The 22,034-nt window shown below is 38.8% G+C and overlaps 1 protein-coding gene across 2 annotated transcripts in view; it reads left to right on the top strand.

Annotated features, from left to right (window-relative positions):
• Positions 1–22,034, top strand: part of LOC136864515 (E3 ubiquitin-protein ligase MARCHF6) — a 152,414-nt gene that overhangs the window by 99,517 nt on the left and 30,863 nt on the right. For both annotated transcript variants that reach the window (XM_067141581.2, XM_067141582.2), the window contains exon 6: positions 11,269–11,469. In XM_067141581.2, the coding sequence (XP_066997682.2) occupies positions 11,269–11,469 (201 nt within the window). The remainder of the gene's footprint in view (positions 1–11,268; positions 11,470–22,034) is intronic.

The raw sequence follows: 22,034 nt of genomic DNA, 5'->3' as shown, positions 1-22,034 counted from the left end.
GTCGACTGCCATCTTTGGATCACAGAGGGTTTATTTCTTTGAGTTGATGATCCATAGATAGCTTGGGTGGTGAAGAAAGATCTAGAATTGTTGCTCTTCACCAGATTTTGCATTTCAATCAACTTTGCTGTCCACCATTGGTTCTTCAGCATTACAGAGTTGTTCTCTGTACTTCAGTTGCATGTTTTTCGTTCTTGGTCTAAGGGGCTTTGAATTACACTATAATTTTAATTTAACCATTCCTGATGCTTTCACTTTTATAAATCATACAGACTCCTCACTGGCAGTGAGTAGTGATGGGATATTCGATTCATTTTAATTACAACGTTTTAATAAAAGTTTTTGGGTCCACCTTATTCAATACCTTACAATTTTGTTGTGTAGATGTAATTACAACATATTATGTTTCATTCAGTACTAGTTTCGATGGTATACTGCATCATCATCACCTGAACAGAGGTTTTTAGAATGCTTGCTGCTGCCATCTGGTCGTCGTTCTATGAACTGCTTCCCTATGCCTCATCTAACTTTCAGATTCAGTACTATACTTCCTTATTATATTACAGCACAAAAACTTACATAGTTAATAATAAAAATAATAATAATTACTGACATAACTCAACTTTTATGCACTGCCTAATGGTTTTCCACAGTTCTCTGAAAGTCAAAACTCTTTTATATATATATAGAATTAGATATAAAAATACCTGTGTCCACAATAAGTAGCCCACATATTAAATGTAAATCAAATAAGTTGCTTTACGTCGTACCGACACAGATAGGTCTTATAGCGACGAAAAGATAAGAAAGGGCTAGAAGTGGGAAGGCGCCCTTAATTAAGGTATGGCACCAGCATGTGCCTGGTGTGAAAATAGGAAACCGTGGAAAACCATCTTAATGGCTGCCGACGGTAGAATTCGAACCCGCCATCCCCTGAATGCAAGCTCATAGCTATGCGACCCTAAACGCACGGCCAACTAGCTCGATCATCTTTGAAAATATCTTTTTCTATCAGCAGAGGATTTTTTAAATTGTCATGAGATGTACAGTAGCCCATTGGTTTTCTGATTAAACATCTTTTTATTTAAGCTTTTGCATTAGTCTGCTCACTCGCTCACTGTCCACGTACACCGGTGATCTCATGATTCGATTATTGATGTATTGTACAATGATGCGACATATGAACTGAGAGAATTACTGAGCGGTTCTTCCGAATATAAAACAGACAATTTTGAGTGGTCATGAGCCTGACTTATAGTCATAGGGTAGGCTAGAGAATAATGTTATTGGCTTTACGTCCCACTAACAACAACTTGTATGGTTTTTGGAGACACCGAGGTTCCAGAATTGAGTCCCGCAGGAGCTGTTTTACATGCCAGTAAATTTACTGACACGAGGCTGAGCACCTTCAAATATCATAGCACCGAGTCGGGATCGAACCTGCCAATTTGGGTTCAGAAGGCCACCACCTGAACCATCTGAGCCACTCTGCCAGGCAGCGAGGCTAGAGAGCTGAGTGTACTTAATTGTCGAACATCAACTAGTTATAAAAATACTGATTGATTAAACTGATACGGTAAATAGAATAACCTAACTCCGAAAACCGTAAAAGTAGTTTTTTTGGTAGTGGCTTTACGTCACACCGACACAGATAGGTCTTATGGCGACGATCGGATAGGAAAGGCCTAGGAGTTGGAAGGGAGCGGCCGTGGCCGTAATTAAGGTACAGCCCCAGCATTTGCCTGGTGTGAAAATGGAAAACCACAGAAAACAATCTTCAGGGCTGCCGACAGTGGGATTCGAACCCACTATCTCCCAGACGCAAGCTCATAGCCGCGTGCCCCTAACCGTACGTCTAACTTGCCGTGTCGTAAAAGTAGTTAGTAATGTTTGGTCTTTGAATGTTAAAAGCTTAGCGTAAAATCGTGAAAAATCGTATATGTATTCCAATATAGCAATTCACATCACATACGAGTGTTAAGCTATTAGGCCCAGTTAAGAATTTCTGGTACATCTAAAACATTGAATGTATGTTGAACATTAAAGCTTGAAATTTTCTTCACCAAACGGAAACGAAAAATAATTCATGCAATAGTTAAGAAGTAAGTTGGGGGAGCTACTTTGCTGTCTTTGTGGAAGCAGCTCAGTTTTCCTCTGCTGAGTCTTAGCAATACCTACCCTCTTCTGTATTGTGCAATTGATGATCATTGTTCTGTTTTGGCTTGTGTTGTATATTTTTTAAAGTTATTTGCTTGTAGATCCATTTACATTATATTTAGGTATGGAACCCTTACTTTATTTTGTACATGATTCTATGCTGTGTGATGTTAATTTCCAAAATTGTATGAGGAATAAGTTAGAGTTGTATGGAAGAAAATTACAGATGACTTCAAACACTGCTTTTGTAAGCATTCCTTATTTACCAGTCAATGGTACAAAGTGTTCATAAAATATTTAGTTAGATAGTGCATTACTGAAAACTTCAGTGAAGCTTCTTTTTATTGCTGTCCATGTACCCTCTAAGGAATGAAAACACTTGATAATATTTTTTTCTTTCTTACTGTAAAAGGCTTCTCTTGCTCTTATCTACGTGAAATTGAGGGAAATAACTGAACATTTCTTAGATGTTATCACACTTTTTCCAATTTTTCAATATTAAGATGTTTAGTTCATAAGTAATTGTGCGATACACATGTTACCTTCATAATTTTATCTACTGTTTACTACTTCGTTCTTGAATTGTCTTTTATAAACTCAAAACCTTCAACTCTATTGACCAAACGGTCATACAATGTAGAAAATCATACTGAGTTTAATTACATCCTAGAAGTGGCTCAGGTTGTGATATGTTCAGAATTCCATTAGTTCACTTTTGAAGAAACACAGAATTAGAGAATTATTTGTATTGACAGTTGCCAATAGAACAATGGATAAATGGATTGATTTGAGAAGAGCCACTTATAGTGCTACCAGAAAGAAAATTACTGTGGTAATTTATATGCTGTGCAGCCTTCTCCCCACCAAGTCGTAAGCATGTAGCACCATGACTCAAATGTTGGAGAGGTATGTGAGATTTTAATAACCTCATAACGTGAATTTGGGACAAAACTTTAAATTTAGCAGTATTGATCTTTTCTGTAGGAATAGCCAATTCACGCTCCAACATCGAAAATGGATCTGTAAAGTAAGATACAATGATATCAACACTATGGTACAATTTTTAAATAAGTCACGACATTATATACTATTCCACAAGCCTATCCTCGTAATGGCCTACCCCAACAAGACATTGATCGAAACGTAGATGCCATTATAACACTAATAATAACAACTGTATTTCCTTATATATTAGACCCCCTCCTGTGTTAACCCCCCCTCGAAGCTTGCATATAAGACCCCCTATGTAATTATTCAGGGAAGAACGATTTCGCTTCGAAGCAGGTACGGGTCATAATGCAGCTCTGATGACATCACACAAATTTGCGAATAGTTTAATCCATCCAACTCTCGCAATGAAAACGCGCATCAAAGTCTTGTGGTACGTCATTGTATTCCATAGCTAAAAAATGCCCCCCCCCGTAGCGTACTGCAGTTCTGATGACGTCGCACAAATAGGTGGACAGTCTCGTATATCCGACTTGTGCATTGCAATTATGGATCAGTCTTGTGGTGTCTCTGTTTCAGTAGTAAGAATGTCCGCCAGCGTAACGGTTAGCACAATTAGTTGGCGTTCTGTGGTGCCTGAGTTCGATTCCCGGTACTGCCAGATATTTAAATATAGCAGGAAGGTTGATATGCAGTAAAATGGTAAATGCAGCTCACCTCCAGTGGAGTTGTACCTAAAAAGAGCTGTACAACCTTGGGATGAGGAGAAGAGTTTACTTCAGTTAAGAAATATTCACGGTTGTTGCTGTTAATTTAGCAGGGGAGATCATTGACAAAGTGATCGTTTAATATCTCGTAACATGCAAATATAGGTAATTTTTTGAGAAGTAGGTGTAAAACATGACCCAAAAAACCATTGCAATCATAACTTAGTTTTATGGCCCACTAACTATTTTTACAGTTTTTGGACATGCCAAACAAATCATACGTCTTAATAAAAACATGAAGACAACGAACTTAAAAAAATAAACATTGTTATAATAAATTGCAGTACTTCCATGTCTTTAGATATTCATAAATACAGCAAGCTTTCCATTATTATTTTCCTCGTGGAACTTCTGGCGCTATCCGGGCGATATCATCTTCTTTCTTCAGACATCATTTCCGAACGGAGGTTGACGATCCACACAGCCAACTCTGATTTTGACATTGCAGCACGAAAGACCTCCTCTGATGTACAACAATGCCATCTTCAGATATCCTTCAACCACGAGTTTCTTCGTCTTCCAATAGGCCTTTTCTCATGAATTTTCCCTTCAATAATTAATTGTAGTAACTGGTATTTATCGCCTCTCATAATATGTCCCAGGTATCTTGTTTTTCGTTGATAGCATACCTAACATAAATAATGTGGTCTCTCTTATCTCGATTACAGCTGTTTAGGTACATCCTGATGTATGAATGTAGAGAACTAGCATGAAATATACATATTTTTTTATAGGTCCAGCTATCAACAGTCTCAGTTATCCAGAGAATGCTTCCAGTCATTATGTATTATATTCAGAAGTACAACTCGTAACATTTGCTAGTGATCAGCTGGTGAGTTGGCACGCTTTCTGCAGCACAGCTTTGTTTGGAAGGAGTGGTTCCTGCTACACGTACACGAGCTGGAAAAATAAAGAGACCATCTCCAGAAACCATTAGTTAATATATTCTCACTGTTTGGACTCTGTAGTCAGGAACAAACGATACTGTTTTAAAAATTTTTTTATAAGACCGGTATCTCGAGTGCTCTCGATAGCGAAGATGACATAATTTGGTATGATGACAGCACCAGTACCAGTGAAATTGACAGCTCAAGACGACGACAAATTCAAATGAAAGCAGTGATTAGGTTTACTGTGTGATAAGCCTACTGCTCAACTGCCATACAAATGACTGGCCATTAAGTTCTTTTGTATTATTATTATTATTATTATTATTATTATTATTATTATTATTATTATTATTATTATTATTATTATTATTATTATTATTATTGCATTGGATATTTAGCCCAAAGGCTGGTTTGATCCTCCACAGCTCCGCCAACATAGATAGCCTAGGTGTCACTTAAAGGCATACTAGGAAAACGAGGAGCGAGTTAGTTTCCCGTTGCTTTCCTCACCAGGTCATAAGTTGCTATTGTATATCAGTCTGGCAGGCCCACTGAAATTCATGCACCAACCGACCCTATGAGGAATATTTTCACACCATTCATAACAGGGACTGGCTGCATAAGGAATGGTATTGCCAGCATCACTCATACCTCGGTCACTTTCATATTTTCAAAGCCAAGGATGAGACTGAGACAGGTCAATTAAAGTTACAAATTTATTCTAGCCCATATCAGAAGACATAGTGCACTGTAAACACTCGCTAGCAAAGGCATTATTATTGCATAATGTATAATAAAATAAATGAATCTCTATGGGGTCGAGTATGAAGCGAGATGAATCTTCGTAACAAGATTTTATGACATGATGTCCGTTCAGACATCAACCTCATCATAGGAGTTAGCGAGATGAAACGAATGGCGTGATATAAGAGTAAATAAAACTGATTATACTTACAGTATATGTAGACCTAAAAGCCATGTGTTCACCATTTATGTTTTTTTTATTTTTAAATTCAGAGACTCTGCCTTCCAGAATACAGTCATAAATTTGTTAAAGAATTGTGTAGAAATAATATATGTACAATTTATAGTTCTTTACACTCAGAAGTCAATGGCCAAAATGGGAGGCTTTCAAACGCCTCAGTGGCTCAGGCGTCAGCACGCCGGTCGCTCACCACTGGATATCGTGGTTCGAATCCCGGTCACTCCATGTGAGATTTGTGCTGGACGAAGTTGAGGCAGGACAGGTTTTCCTCCGGTTACTCCGGTTTTGCCATCTTTCATTCCAGCAATACTCTCCATTCTCATTTCATAGCATTTATCAGTCATTAATAATCACCTTGGGAGTGGCGACCCCACTGTAATAATAGCATATATATGGTTCATTCATTACATCCCTGGTTTCCCCGTCATACTTTTCATTCCAGTAACACTGTCCATTAATATTTAATTTCATCTATCAGTCATTTATCATTGCCCCAGAGGAGTGCGACAGGCTTTGGCAGCCGGCACATTTCCTATCCTCGCCGCTAGATGGGGGCTTCATTCATTCCATTCCTGATCCGGTCGAACGACTGGAAACAGGCTGTGGATTTTCATTTTCAACAGTGCTCAAATCATCGTCAAACATGGTATAATTGTTCAAAACTGTATGAGTGCTGTACCAGCTGTGTGCGATTTGGTGACAGACATTTATCCTGGTTCCAGACCAAATGTTGAGTCCAGTAAGGCAGTGTATTATCCCCATTATTCATAATGACAAATTGAAGACCATCAAGAAAACCTTTGGTGAACTAAATGCACTGGTTTTCACCGATTACATCATCGTACTCTTTTCTAAGACTAAAACTTTATAATTTAACTGCATAACTGAATGTGTTACTTTGTGTTTGGCACCACTATAAAATAATTACGGTATTATTGTAGTAACTGTATAATTTTTATCGTATTACCAACTTCTCTTGTTTGGGTTGTTCATTGTATTCTTTGTATTGTCTTTTTTTTTTTGTTTTTTTCAGGTAATGTTTAATAGTGTAATTATTAATTGTACTGTACGCTGTGAATATTGTAATTGGATGAAAGTCTGTTATGTTCATCATTCAATAAATAAATGATCTGGGGAGAAACTGGGAAATGAGTACAATTGAGACTCGATGAATGGCAGATTTAGTTCCAGGAATTCAGTCTCAAGATAATCAAAGCCAAAACACTTGTGATGGCAATAAATAAAGAGTGATGACTAGGGAGCGGATTTTTATGTAATTACATATTTTTTTGCGTAAGTTTTAACGCAAGTTACGAAGTTCATTATTCCTATTGTGCATCCCCAAGTGTAAAAACTGAATCTTATTTCACATAAAAACACATATTTTCACATTTTTTAAATGTAAATACATATTTTAAGAAAATCTATAATAAGCACATAAATCAGCAATATTTGTTGATCAATAAAATTTAAAATGCTTCTGTGTTATAAAACAGTGCTCATATTTTCATTTTACGATTACGGTATTGTTTTTAACAGTGTATTTAACATAATGTATCTGAATGTTTCGGCTATTTATGGACTTCCCTCCATAAGTTCTAAAACTTGCTGGTCACTGGCTACGTCATTACATTTAGACAGCGATTTGATTTGCTGCACAAGATGTTTCCTTGTATGATGTCATTCCAACTCTTTATGAGTCAACCCTCTCGGATTTTGTTTATAGAATATCAGCGAAAGGCAATCACGGAGAGATAAGGTGACGTAATTCCGTTATGACATGGGAAACTCGGACGAATATTGCCCCACCATTAGGTAGTGGAATTTCATCACTCCTAAGAGTAAGGTTAGCTGTTCGGGTCCATATATCATTCCCGTGGTTGTGTGATTTTGTATGGATTTATAAGAAATATTTCCTTCAGTGTACGCTGCTATTCTTTTTATTGAAACAGTGATTCACCGTAAATGTGTGTGTCGTAACCTGCAAAATAATGCCAAAAGCGAAGTTGAGTATAAGGTCGCGTCTTCAACAATATGTAGTGGAATTTAAAAGCATTTTCACTACCGATGGAAAAGTATTATTTTGCCAACCGTGTGGTAAAACAGTACGTGCAGATCAACGTTCTCAAGTAATCCAGCATTTGTCTGGAAATAAGCATACTGCGGCTGCTTCGCGTGTGCGTTCGCGACAATTACTAATAGCTGAACCAGCTACTTCAAATGCAGGCCCATCTAAATATTCCCAGTATTATTTAGATGTGTGCAGAGCATTTGTTTGCGCCGACATTCCTCTTGGTAAAATAAATAATCCGGGACTGAGAAATTTCCTAACAAAGCACATTAATTTTGAACCTCCAGGCGAATCCACATTAAGGAAAGCTATCTCCCAAAATGTTACGAAGAAACTTTACAGAGAATTCGGGCAGTATGTGATGGCGAAAAACTGTGGGTGAGCATTGACGAAACCACTGATTCAAGTGGCAGAAAAGTAGGAAATGTTGTAGTTGGTGTGTTGAAGAATGACAAAACTGCTTGCGAATGTTCTTATTTGCTAGCGTGTAAAGAAATGCTTGCTGCAAACCATATCACTGTAGCTAGGTTATTCAATGAAGCCATGCACTTACTTTGGCCAAAAGGTATAAAATACGACCATGTATTGCTTTTCCTTACTGACAGTGCAGCTTACATGAAAAAGGCAGCCGAAGGCCTTTCTGTGAGCTTTCCGAAAATGATACACGTAACTTGCGTTGTTCATGCTCTACACAGGTTATGAGAAACTGTGCGGGCTCAGTATCCTCAAGTGGATAAATTAGTGTCTAATGGCAAAAAGGTCTTCGTGAAAGCACCCTCAAGAATCGATCTCTTTAAAGAGAAAAACCCGGATCTTGCGCTTCCTCCTCTGCCTATTGTTACGCGGTGGGGTACCTGGCTTAGCGCTGTGGTATACTACGCAGACAATTTTGAAAGTTTTGCATCCGTTGTGAACGTGCTAGATAAAAACGATGCGTCGTCAATTGAGATTCTTCAAGAGATACTAAAAGACAGCTCTTTGAAAAATGATTTGGCATTTATATCTGCCAATCGAAGCTTCTTGTGTAAAACTATAGACATACTTGAAAAATCCACTAACCTGTTGTCCGAAACAGTGAAGGAAGTGCGCGCTGTTGAAAATAAATTAGATTCACTCCCGGCTTCGCAGGTACAGGGACTGTTAAAGGTCAAATATCAAAATTTGTTCAGGAAAAACAGAGGATTTCAAACAATGTGTCAAATTTCTAGTGTATTAGAGGGTGCTCATGTTGGCGAAATTGATGGCGTTATTGTTGGTGACATTCCTCTCTTTAACTACGCTCGTCTGACTTCCTGTGATGTGGAGCGATCGTTTTCGCAGTATAAGGCGTTCTTTAGAGATAATCGGCATGCATTTGTGATGGACAATTTGGAGATGACCTTTGTTGTTCACTGCAATTCTGAGACTACTTCTAGCAACTAATATTCCAGCGTGTGATGGGTGAGTACGAACTGGTACTATTTTTTCAAAGATGGTAGGTTGCTTTTGCCATATTTAAACAAAACATTACCTTTAAAAAAATAACCATTCATAATATCTACTCTGGCATATCAAAAATTAATATACCATACAGCACGTTTCCATACACAGACACCATTTTGCCTTAAGGAGCACGTTTGGTAGCACCATATTCTAATACAAAACATTATACTTATTTATTTCTTGAGCGTGAGTAGTTATGTGATATTTAAAGGAAAATAATTTCAATTTTTTATCACATATTTTAAAGTTTTTCATCACATAAAAAATAAATATTTTTCACATTTTTAGCACATAAAAATCCGCTCCCTAGTGATGACCAACGAACATCATGCTAGGAAACCATCCACTGGAAAGTGTGGAAACCTTTATATACCTTGACATTGTGAGTTCTTGAGACACACTAGCCACAAGAGAGGTGACAAATAGAGTGCAGAAGAGCTTTCCCTTTTACCAGCAAGTAAGAACACTCCTCTGGGACCAAAAGTACCAACAAAATCCAAGCTGGTGATGTTCAGTCATTACTTCATACTGATTTTAACCTATGGTATCAAAACATGCACCCTCACTAAGGACTCATCAAGGTTACAGGCATCTGAGATGAAGTCTCTTTAGTTCCACAAATCAAAAAACAAAACTGGACGAGTTATGGAATGACATGGTAAGGAAGGAAGCTGAGATTGAGAAATCATTGTTTGATCAGGTCAGCATATCCAGACTGAGATGGTTGAAGCATGTAATGAGGATGGAGCCAACAAGGACAGCTTATGTTAACTTGGAGAAGCATGTGGCAGGAAAACAGATAGGGGGAAGACCAAGAATCCACTGGATGGCCATCATAAAGATGGACGATGCAGATCGAGGAAGGACACTAGAGGACGTCTTTAACAACAGAACATATCTCAATAAGACAGTGGAAGAGGTTCGCCAACAGCACCCGGGAAACTGGTACTGTAAAATGATGACAGTGACAACAAACAAAGGAAAGTTATTGAAGATTTAAAGAAGTGTATGTTGACGTAAGTTTTATTGTGAGAAAACTTAACAAGGAACTACGGTATTAGTGCTAAAATAACAAGCAAAATTAAATTTGTATCATACCATAGTTATCACCATTGTCTTCTTTGCATTTTATTATACAATTTTTCATTCTCTATGCTAGGCCTGCTAACTCATACCCATATTTCTTGCACTTGGCTCTACAGCTTTTTCTGCTCTCATTTTGTATATTATCAAATGAGAATTAAACTTTTTTACTGTTTTGGTTCAGAACCTGACCACAACACAAGCAACAAGGATATGATCTACTGCCAATGACATTGGCTGACATTAACAATGGAAAGTGTCACTCAGTAAACTGTTCAAATTGTTTAAAGTTAAACAGTCATTGTTCCAGTAATAGAACTGAAAAATAGTAAAAATAGCAGGATTAAATATATAAAAATCTACTTTGGTTAAAATAACCAGTTAGTTTAAACTAGCCAACCCCAAAAGAATGATTAGCACATTGATTGAATATTACTTTCTTGAATTATATGCATTATAGATTATAATTGACAAGTTCTTAATCATACAGTTAATCTAATTTCTGCCGGGCTGAGTGGCTCAGATGGTTGAGGCGCTGGCCTTCTGACCCCAACTTGGCAGGTTCGATCCTGGCTCAGTCCGGTGGTATTTAAAGGTTCTCAAATATGTCAGCCTCGTGTCTGTAGATTTATTGGCACGTAAAAGAACTCCTGTGGGACAAACTTCCGGCACCTTGGCATCTCTGAAAACCTTCAGAAGTAGTTAGTGGGGTGCAAAAACAATAATAATAATAATAATAATATTAATTTCATGTTCCTTAGTAAATTCTTAATTTCTTTGAAGTGCATCCATTTTGAATTATTTACTTTTGTTACAGATGTTCTTTTGTATTTTATTCAAGTAATTTCTTTATAGAAATTGATACATCTTCTCATTTCTTTACAGGAAATGATACATCTTCCCATTGTGCGCCATATTCGTCGTTTACTTGCCTCTGCTGTTATATTTGGCACTGCTGTACTTCTAATGTTGTGGTTGCCAATTCGTATCCTTCGTGCAACATGGCCTACCTTTCTGCCTTACACTGTGGCCCTTCAGAGTGAAGCCCAAGTGAATGAACTCTCTCTGGAGTTGCTGTTGTTGCAGGTGGGTACTTTGTTCCCATTCTTTGACATGATTTTTTTAAATACTTTTTTATTAGCTCACATAAAATTGAATAAGGGCCCAGTGGTTACAATTTTACTCATGCCATCAGAGACCATTTTAACTTTCTGTAAATGTCAGTGGAACCTTACAGTTCCCCTGTTCTAGAAAGAATATAGTTCCTCACCATGTTATTAGATGTATCTTATTTGTGTATATGCTGGTCTGAGTAGCTCAGACAGTAGAGCAATGGCCTTCTGAGCTTAAGTTGGCAGGTATGATCCTGGCTGAGTTTGAATGTCTTTGAATGGGCCCAAATATTGCAGCCTTGTGTTGGTAGATTTACTGGCATGTAGAAGAACATCCATGGAACAAAATTCTGCCATCTCGGTGTGTCTGTACACCGCAAAAGTAGTTTGTGGGTCTTAAAACTGATAACATTATTATTAGTTGGGGGGGGGTTAGACATCCAAGGGTCTGGCTCCTAGGCTCACTGGTCACTGTCATTGTCTTCAGATTGTCCTTGGTTTGATTTCCCTGCCAGGTCAGAGATTATGACTTTTAACCGTATCTAGTTAAATTCCTCTGGTTCAGGCACTAGGTGTTAGTGTTCGTCTCGGTCAACATCTCGTACACTCGCAGCATGCCTTACTATCACAGCACAGAAACATATAATACATAGGATTGACATCAGGATGACCGTCCGCCCATAAAACGGGGCTAAATCCACATGTACAATGCAGTTTGCATCCAAGATCCTTTCAGGATTTGGAAAATACAGGGTGAAGTTGAGTAAGATTGACTTCTGATGGCTGGCTTTTGTGATGCATTTAATTTGCCATTGCTATATCTGAATAACACACCTCGTAATCTTCAGGCCTTCGGGCCTGGGGTTAGTTATATCTGAATAAATATTTATTGGCCCAAGTATAAGATGGCCTCGCACAGTATTGCCAGGTCCTCAGAAATTGCAGGAGATATTCTGATTTTTAAAAAAGATTCCAGAAAATACTAAATTAAGTGGAAATCTTCCAAATTATCCTCAGTTCTCATTTCATAAATAAAGGTGACTTTTTTTTTATTTTAAGAAGGAAACAATATTTTTCAGTGTCGACTTGTTTAATGTAACTTAAAAGCTTGTCAGTCTGTTGAAAACACTACTTAAAATATATATAACACTATAAAATACCTGTGCAAAACCACACATTAATACGCACTATATGACATGTTTAACAGTAGTATTTTTTTAAGGGTATGTTGTAATGTTACAAATGTTTTAACCAGTGTTTTCAACAGTGCTTTTAAGTTACATCAAAGTAAGTGGAAATATCATCCATTGTCCCTGAATGCAATATATGTGTTTAAGTTTTCCTTCAACTGCTAATCAGTTTTAAGACACATTGGAATGCAGATAATACCCTCTTCGAAATTAGATCTTTAATGTGCCAGTGGTATGAGTCTGTGATACGTAGGCAATCTGAAATATACCGAGCTCGATAGCTCCAGTCGCTTAAGTGCGGCCAGTATCCAGTATTCGGGAGATAGTAGGTTCGAACCCCACTGTCGGCAGCCCTGAAGATGGTTTTCCGTGGTTTCCCATTTTCACACCAGGCAAATGCTGGGGCTGTGCCTTAATTAAGGCCACTGCCGCTTCCTTCCCACTCCTAGCCCTTCCCTGTTCCATCGTCGCCATAAGACCTATCTGTGTCGGTGCGACGTAAAGCAACTAGCAAAAAAAAAAAAAAAAAAAAAAAAGCAATCTGAAATAATGCCAGCTGTCCAAATGTTTTTTGCTGATGGGTGCCATCTATAAAGACAGAGAAGAGGAAGAGGATGGGTAGATTGAGTGAACATTATGTAAAAGTCATGACTGTATGACTATTTAGTTTTAAAATAACCTTAAAATGTACCAATCTGTTTAACCCTGAAGCAAAATTGTAAAACACTAGTAAATTCTTAGAATAAAAGCAGGCAGGTAAGTACTAGTGTTCTATGAATGTGTATTTTTTGTTCATCACATTGGAAGACTTAAAAAATTATTATGTTGACACTAAAAAACATGGTTCTCACCTTAAAAATAAAAATATAAATAAAAGTAATAATTTTAAGTAACATCATTAGTAGCTTATTATGGCAATTTATAAAATCTTCTGAAATTTTTGAGCCCTATCTTCCAAAACGGGCCTATTATTTTTGGATCTGGCAACACTGGCCTCGCGTATAAAGTTTCCCAGAATATTTGAAAGGCAGTTCAGAGTCCTGCAGCCCAGCCCGTGCAGTGCCGTTCTTTTCTGATGCAGCCGCGTACTGGCCCACAGCACTAGGCTCATACAGCCCACCGCAGTCCACCGCACTGTGCGGGCTCAATAGAATAACCTTGAGTACCTCTCCACAATAACGTGTGCCGTGCACAATGAAATGTCCACGTCACACTACTATTCGGATCACTCACTCTACGAATTCCCATACGCTAATAACATATTTCAAAGTAGGCTAATCACATTTTGAAATTAAACGGTGGAGATTTCCTTTGCACTGTAATAGTAATAATTGAAAACAAAGAGAAACTTTATTATAAACTTAATATTCGTCTGCAGTTGACATCAAGTTAACTGAATATGAATCTAAATAACACAAAGCATATTCATAGGACTTCATTCGCGTTTACCTCAAAATAAAATACAAACAGAAATGACGTGTAATATGCCAACAACAAAGTGAACATAGCTTTTACTTAGTGTGCGTAGTTTATTGGTCATTGCTAATGCTGGTGGAATGGAATTACTGTGAATGAAAAGAAGAACATCAACATTGTCTGGTTGTAGAAGAGACCGTCGTGCGTTGAGAATGAAGCTCGCTGAACTGAAATTTCTCTCTGAAGCTGAACTTGATGCTTGCATACATGCTACTTTCTACTTTCTAGGCCTGGTGAAATTTTGGATCGTTTTGTCCATTTGTTCTCCAATAGGATGCTATATCTTCTTCCATTCCACAATTTTGCTTTAAATATCTTTCCAGCTCATCTGTTGGAATAGGAGCATCATGAACGTCAGTCCACGAAGAAAACTTCATTACTTTGACAGGTTGTAGCGTAGTCGTGGAGTCTGATGACAGGGAAACATTAGAATGCTCGTCATTCAAGCACACCTCGTTCATCATAAGTTTATCTAATCATAAAAAGACACAATCAGTCCGACTCCTTTAATCTATACTAATATAATAAAGTGTGTGCAAATTTTGATAGTTTGTGTATATCTGGAGGGTAATCTCAGAAACTATTGGACCAATTCTAAAAATCATTTTACTAATGTAAATATACATTATCCCTGAGGGGCATGGGCTGCATTTTATTTAAAAACAATTCGAGGTGGGGGCGACGAGGGAGATATAAAAAATACTAGGCTAATATAGGCGAAATATCGAATTTGTCGTGCAAGGACGAGATGAACTTCATTTTAAGCCCCTTGACGCAAAGAACAAAACTCGGTAAGCCCCACGGGCCCGAAAACCATGTTTTAAGGCCCTAAAACCAACCGTTATGGAGATATTGGCACCTCACTAGCCCTGCTCTCCGAATCGGATAAAGAAATGACCTGCCGTAACCATGGCAACGTCAGCTCCAGGATTCTACAGCAGCGAGATTATGCGCATACGTTTAGGCATAGCCTATGACATAAAGTAATTTAATAAGCCCTTAGGTAAATCTAAGAACAAATATTTTATTTCATTATAAAATATTATGGGCTTTCCTCCCTTTTAAGTAAAGGGTAAGAATGGGACTAACAGATGAGACAGCCGCGGGCATCCACCGCCACTGCCCAATGTTCTTTTGTTGCTAGCATGTAATTTATTTGGTTTCTCATTATACCAACCATCGCTGGTGGTTAGACTACATTTGGGTTGCATGTAAATCAGTTTATCGATCAATTTATCACCAGTGTTTTATTTTTCAGAGTCAGAGATTTTAACCGCATCTATTTCAATCCTATGTCTCGGGGACTAGGTGTTGTCTTGGAGCACATCTTGTATACACACACTGCTTTTCCCTGTCAACCACCTTGGAAACGCGGCTTCCGTGGTTTCCCATTTTCACACCAGGCAAATGCTGGGGCTGTACCTGTAATATATTCTGTTACAATTTTCAGGTTTATTCTAGAGCTTATGATTGTAAATCATGTGGTTAAAATCAGCTGTATCAGATTGTCACTACGTCGGGAGTGGACGATGTGTACGTCATTGGGTCATGTGGCCGTTCAAATAAAGCTCTCTCATTGGCTACTCGTACCTCGCCTATCCACAGCCTAAGCTTTCCCCTGACCTCAAGTCAGTTGTCATGTTGCCTGCACCTGATTCACTCCAACTCCTTAGCTGATGTGGTACTTCAAAAATAACGTGTATTATTTCTGGTTATCTACCTCAGGATGTTCCATGCGTAAAAATTGGCGACGAGGTAAAAGTCATGACATTGCAGCGAGTGCCAGTGCTTCCTCATGGCAACAAAACGTTTCTTGTGTGTTTTCACAGTGAATGGCGCAACATAGTACAGTCCGTCGTATCGGCCACGAACCTGCTACGCAGGCGTAGCAGGGGGAGAGGTGATACTCCCACGTGGCGCGTCCCAGGTGGCGGATAGGGGGGTCCTAACCGGCTTGCCGGCGGACTTAAGGGAAATAAAATACCTCTCGCGGACCAAACACACTACCCCCTGCAGGTGGGGGACGCACATGTAGAATACACCCGCGGTATCCCCTGCCTGTCGTAAGAGGCGACTACAAGGGGCGACCAAGGGATGATTGAATTAAAACCATGAAACTACTCTTGATTCGTACCATCATGCGGGGAACACCATGGGTGGCATGTACTTGCGAGTAGTATCACTATTTTGGTACGAAATAGGTTTGTGATTAGTTGCAGTAAAAAGCCTGGTCTGGTGGATTCCGGTACCCGTGCGTTGTACCCGTCTGAGCAACACCGCGGGTCTGGGCGTAGCCTGTGAGTTGTACCGCTATATGAGCGGCACCGTGGGTCAGCGTTGCCTGTGATTGGTACCCACTATGTGAGGATCACCACGGGAATACCGGCGCCCGTGACTAGTACACCTAGGTGAGGAACCTTACTGGTTTGTGTTGGCTATGAGTGGCGCCATTGTGTGAGAAACACCATAGGTCTGCATTCCCTGTGCGAATAGCAATACTTGTGAGTAGTACCATCTTGTGTGGACCACTGTGAGTCTTCGCTACTTTTGATCAGTACCCCAAAATGACAAATAACATGGTTCTACTTTACTCGCGACATGTACCATTCTGTGGGGCCTTAGACATGAATTTAGCACCCCTTCAGACATCAAGCATCATTGTGCTTTATAAATGGTCCCTTGGTCAGTAATACTCTAACTACCTTCTTTTTGAGTCTGATCCACTGTTTTTTTTTTTTTGTAGGGTTCATGTCCATCCATTCATTCTTCATGACATGTTTTTATTTTATTTTGGTACGAAATAGGTTTGTGATTAGTTGCAGTAAAAAGCCTGGTCTGGTGGATTCCGGTACCCGTGCGTTGTACCCGTCTGAGCAACACCGCGGGTCTGGGCGTAGCCTGTGAGTTGTACCGCTATATGATGAGTTGATGAGCCCACCCTAGCACACGAGGGCGAAACGCTGGCAACCAAGAATGAGTTAGCTGGAAAATTTATAATGTCCAATAACGGACCATTTATATTGGTATTATAAATTTACTCATTCAGGACAAATATTTCAAATTCCCTATGGGAATCAACATCTATATCATCTGATGGCCAAGCAGGCATCAATTTTTAGTGATGAGACAAAGTCTCTTAGTGCATTGGCATTGCCGGTGGCTCCAGTTAGCCTACGCAGTGGCCTCCACGGTATGCACTAGCCAGCGTATTGGTAGGTGTGCTAGGTACCAACTGATGAGCCCACCCTAGCACACGAGGGCGAAACGCTGGCAACCAAGAATGAGTTAGCTGGAAAATTTATAATGTCCAATAACGGACCATTTATATTGGTATTATAAACCCTTTGATACCATTATTAAAATTGTCCAAGACCATCTCCATCCTAAACCTTCATTTACCATTGAACGATATAAATTCAGCAGGCGAGATCAATTGGAACATGAGACTGTCAGATTATATTGTTCAACTAAAGCAGTTATCCAAGTACTGCGAGTTCGAAGACAAACTTCCTGATTATTTACGGGACAGATTAGTCAGTGGCATCCGTGATGAATCCATCAAGAAACTACTGCTGTCGGAGGAGAGCCTCACATTCCAGAAGGCAGAACAGCTGGCGATATCGTTGGAAGCAACTGTCAAGAATGCAGTGTCCTTGGCCTACCACACCACACCAAGACTCCAGAAGTTTACAGCATGGCATTCTCCACACAGCAATGTACCTAATGTGTTATCACGTGTTGTGAAAGTGCCTCAGTGTTTTTGTTGTGGTCATAAAGGTGGGCATTCTACTGCTCAGTGCCGTTATCGTGAATGTATTTGCAATTTTTATCGGAAGAAGGGTCACTTAGAGAGGGTTTGCAAGTCAAAAAAATAAGAGCAAGTCTCAGTTTCATGTAAAACTTAACATGCTTACAAACAATCCTTCATTTTCTAAGGGAACTAAGAATCAGCAGGGAAACAGACTTAGACCCAACCAGCACTATGTAGACTTACATGAACCCAATGTTAGTCAAGAAAAATTGTGTGATGAAGTGTATGATATTTCTAACATTTTTCAGTGCGATGAAGACAAGCAAATCATTCAGCCTAAATTAGGTAAAATAACAAATATTGAGCCCATTAGAGTAAATTTAATTGCTGAAGGAAAGCTATTAATTTTGAAGTAGACTCAGGTGCTTGTGTGTCTGTTGTTTCTGAAAAGTTTTATAAGGCTAACTTAAGTCATGTAACATTGATTCCCACAGACTTAGTTTTAAATTCCTACACCAACAAGAAAATTAAGCCTGTGGGGAAGTTAGAAGTGAATGTTAAATATCAGTCCCTGGAAAAGAGTTTAGATTTGTATGTTATTAGCAATGGATCTAATCCTCTCATGGCGCGTGATTGGATAAAAGAGCTCCAAGTTGTTATAAGCATTCCCAGCAGTGTAAACAACGTAAACTTAACTAATGTAAAAATCAATGCAAAGTCTAAATTAGTGCAAGACTTTTTTAATGAATTTCCAGAGGTATTCACTATTAAATTGGGCTGCTTTAAAGGAGACCCAGTAAAACTAAACCTGAAGCAAAATGCTGCAGTACCTAAGTACCATAAACCTAGGTCAAACCATATTCTTTAAGAGAATAGGTTGAACAAGAGTTGAAAAGTTTAGTGGATGTGGAAATTATTTCCCCAGTATCTTCAAGTGAATGGGGCACACCAATTGTTCAAGTATTAAAAAAGAATGGTAAAATCCATATTTGCGGAGATTTTAAGGTCACTTTAAACCCCTTTCTAGAAGTAGATACACACCCAATACCTAGAATTGAAGACATCTTTGTTGTCTTACAAAAGGGAATTCGGTTTTCTAAATTAGATTTGTCATCAGCTTAAAGTTGTCGTTAGAGGAAGAAAGTAAAAAACTATGTACACATAAAGGGTTATTTGCTTACAACCGTCTTTGTTATGAAATCTTGTCAGCACTGGGTATTTTCCAAAGATTTATTGAACAAATACTACATGGTGTACCAGGTGTGGCCTCATTCTTTGATGATATTATTGTGACTGGAGCAAATACAGTAGAACATTTGTTAAGGTTACGGGAAGTTTGTAAACGCCTAAGTAGTCATGGGTTGACTGTTGGTAAAGATAAGTGCAAGTTTTTCTGTGACAGTGTAGAATATTTAGGCTATGTCTTAAGTAAAGATGGTTTACACAGCTTAAAGGATTTCTTGGTCTTGTGAACTACTATGCTAAATTTATCCCCAATGTAGCCACTGTTCTTACGCCCTTGTACAAGCTTCTTAGAAAAGATGCAGATTTTCACTGGAATTTAGCTTGTCAAAAATCTTTTGAGTTAGTCAAAGAAAAATTAGTTTCGGCTAAGGTACTAGCATATTACAACCCTGACTTACCAATCAAGTTGTCATGTGACCCATCACCTTACGGCATTGCGAGTGTTTTAAGTATAATAGAAAAAGATGGTACTGAGAGACCAATTTCTTTCGCAAGTAGAGTCTTAAACTCAGCTGAAAAAACTACTCTCAAATTGATAAAGAAGCCTTGAGCGTTGCGTATGGTGTAAAGAAGTTCAATCAGTATCTATGGGGAAGACATTTTATTCTGTGTACAGATCACAAGCCACTTCTAACCATTTTTTGTCCAAAGAAGGGTTTACCAGCCTTTGCTGGTGGTTGCAACGCTATGCATTGTTTCTGTCAGGTTATGACTATGAAATTCAGTATGTTAAATCTCAGTGCCATGGCAATGCAGGTGGCTTATCTAGGCTACCTTTATCAGTCAATCGTTTTGAGGACGTTGATGTTTAGATTATGTAGGTAGTTATTTACAATGCATAATGGAAGCTGATGTTCCCATAAACTTTAACGATATACGTATTGAGACCCAAAAAGACCAGGAGTTAAACAAAATCCTAGGCTATGTGTTGTACGGATGGCCTACTACGCCAGATCCAACTTTAAGCAACTTTGTTAAAAGGCAAGCTGAGCTAACTGTAGAACAAGGAATTTTGATGTGGGGCTACAGTCGTAATTCCAAGGTCATTGAGAAAGTTCTTGTTAAATGAATTACAAAGTGGACACCTTGGAGTAGTTAAAATTAAATCATTAGCTAGATCGTACTTATGGTGGCCTTCAATTGATAAGGACATCGAGGCAGTAGCCAGCAGTTGTTCAGCGTGTCTTGCCCAGCGAGAAAGTCCTAATAGAAGTACACTTCATGTATGGGAATTTCGACCCAATGTATGGCAAAGAATTCACGTAGATTTTTTAGGACCTTTTAAAAGAAAACTCTATTTAATTTTAATGGACGCACATAGCAAATGGTTGGAAATTGAAACAGTTAACTCAATTTCAGCTAAGCAAGTCATTGAGAAATTGCGTCCTATGTTCTGTAGATTTGGTCTTCCCGAGCTCATTGTTAGTGATAATGGCCCTCCCTTTTCCTCTGAAGAATTTTCTCGATTTTTGGAACAAAACGGAATAAGGCAAACGCTGATAGCACCATACCGTCCTGCTTCTAACAGGCAGGCTGAGAATGCAGTTAAAAATGTTAAAAAAACATTTAAAATGTGCAATTTTTGAACATGAAGATGTAAATTTAGCTTTGAGTAGATTTTTAATAGCTTATTGTAATGCTGTATATAGCACTACTAATGAAACTCCTGCTAAGCCAATGTTCAATCGTCCTTTGAGAACTAAGATTTGATCAGACCTAATTTGCAGAAAGCTGTAGCAAATAAACAGGACGAACAAATAACTAATGCAGGAGGTAGTTACACCAGACAATTAACTATAGGACAACCGGTATTAGCTAAAGACTACAGAGGAAGAGATAAGTGGGTAGAAGGTAGGGTTATACATAGACTAGGCCCAGTTACGTATTTAATTCAATTCTAGTCTGGGTTGACTTGGAAAAGACATATAGACCAGCTAATAGGGTTACAGTCAGGGCCAGTTGTTTTTAGCCCTGACCGCTGTAGGGCTAATCCTTTACAGCGAGGGACATCATAGTTGACTCTCCCTCACTGACGACTCCTCTGCTGACACCAGCCTCTGAGTGCCAACAGAGTTCTCCTACTTCTCGCTCCCCGGCTCCTCCATCACAACCTGTTTCACCACCACGTCATAGTCCAGTTGCAGGTAGCAGACGATCTCTGTAACTCTCACAGCTAACTGTTACGTCACCTGTCGCAACTAGACACTATCCAATTCGAGACAGGAAACCTATTGTAAGGTTCAATTCAGAGTAGGTCACTCTTTTGTACTGTATAGCAAGATAGTATGTTAATTTGATTTGATTTTTCAAATTGTATGGTTGTTTATGAATTTTTTTTGCTAGTTGCTTTACGTTGTACCGACACAGATAGGTCTTACGGCGACGATGGGACAGGGAAGGGCTAGGAGTTGGAAGGAAGCGGCCATGGCCTTAATTAAGGTACAGCCCCAGCATTTGCCTGGTGTGAAAATGGGAAACCACGGAAAACCATTTTCAGGGCTGCCGACAGTGGGGTTCGAACCTACTATCTCCCGAATACTGGATACTGGCCGCACTTAAGCAACTGCAGCTATCAAACTCGGTGTTTATGAATAATACACAGGCGTTTAGTTACATAATCACTTATTGTTTTTAGTATATATTGGTGTGTTTTCTGAGTTTTCTAATGAATGCGTCCGATACTACATTGGCCTGATCTGTTGTAGTCAAGATCTTAAGGAGGAAGGAATGTAATATATTCTGTTACAATTTTCAGGTTTATTTCTAGAACTTACGATTGTAAATCATGTGGTTAAAATCAGTTGTATCAGATTGTCACTACTTCAGGAGTGGACGATGTGTACGTCATTGGGTCATGTGGCCGTTCAAATAAAGCTC

The sequence above is a fragment of the Anabrus simplex genome, chromosome 2, assembly GCF_040414725.1.
Source record: "Anabrus simplex isolate iqAnaSimp1 chromosome 2, ASM4041472v1, whole genome shotgun sequence".
NCBI lineage: Eukaryota > Metazoa > Arthropoda > Insecta > Orthoptera > Tettigoniidae > Anabrus > Anabrus simplex.
The sequence above is the reverse complement of the archived record's forward strand: the minus strand, read 5'-3'. Positions and strand labels throughout refer to the sequence as shown.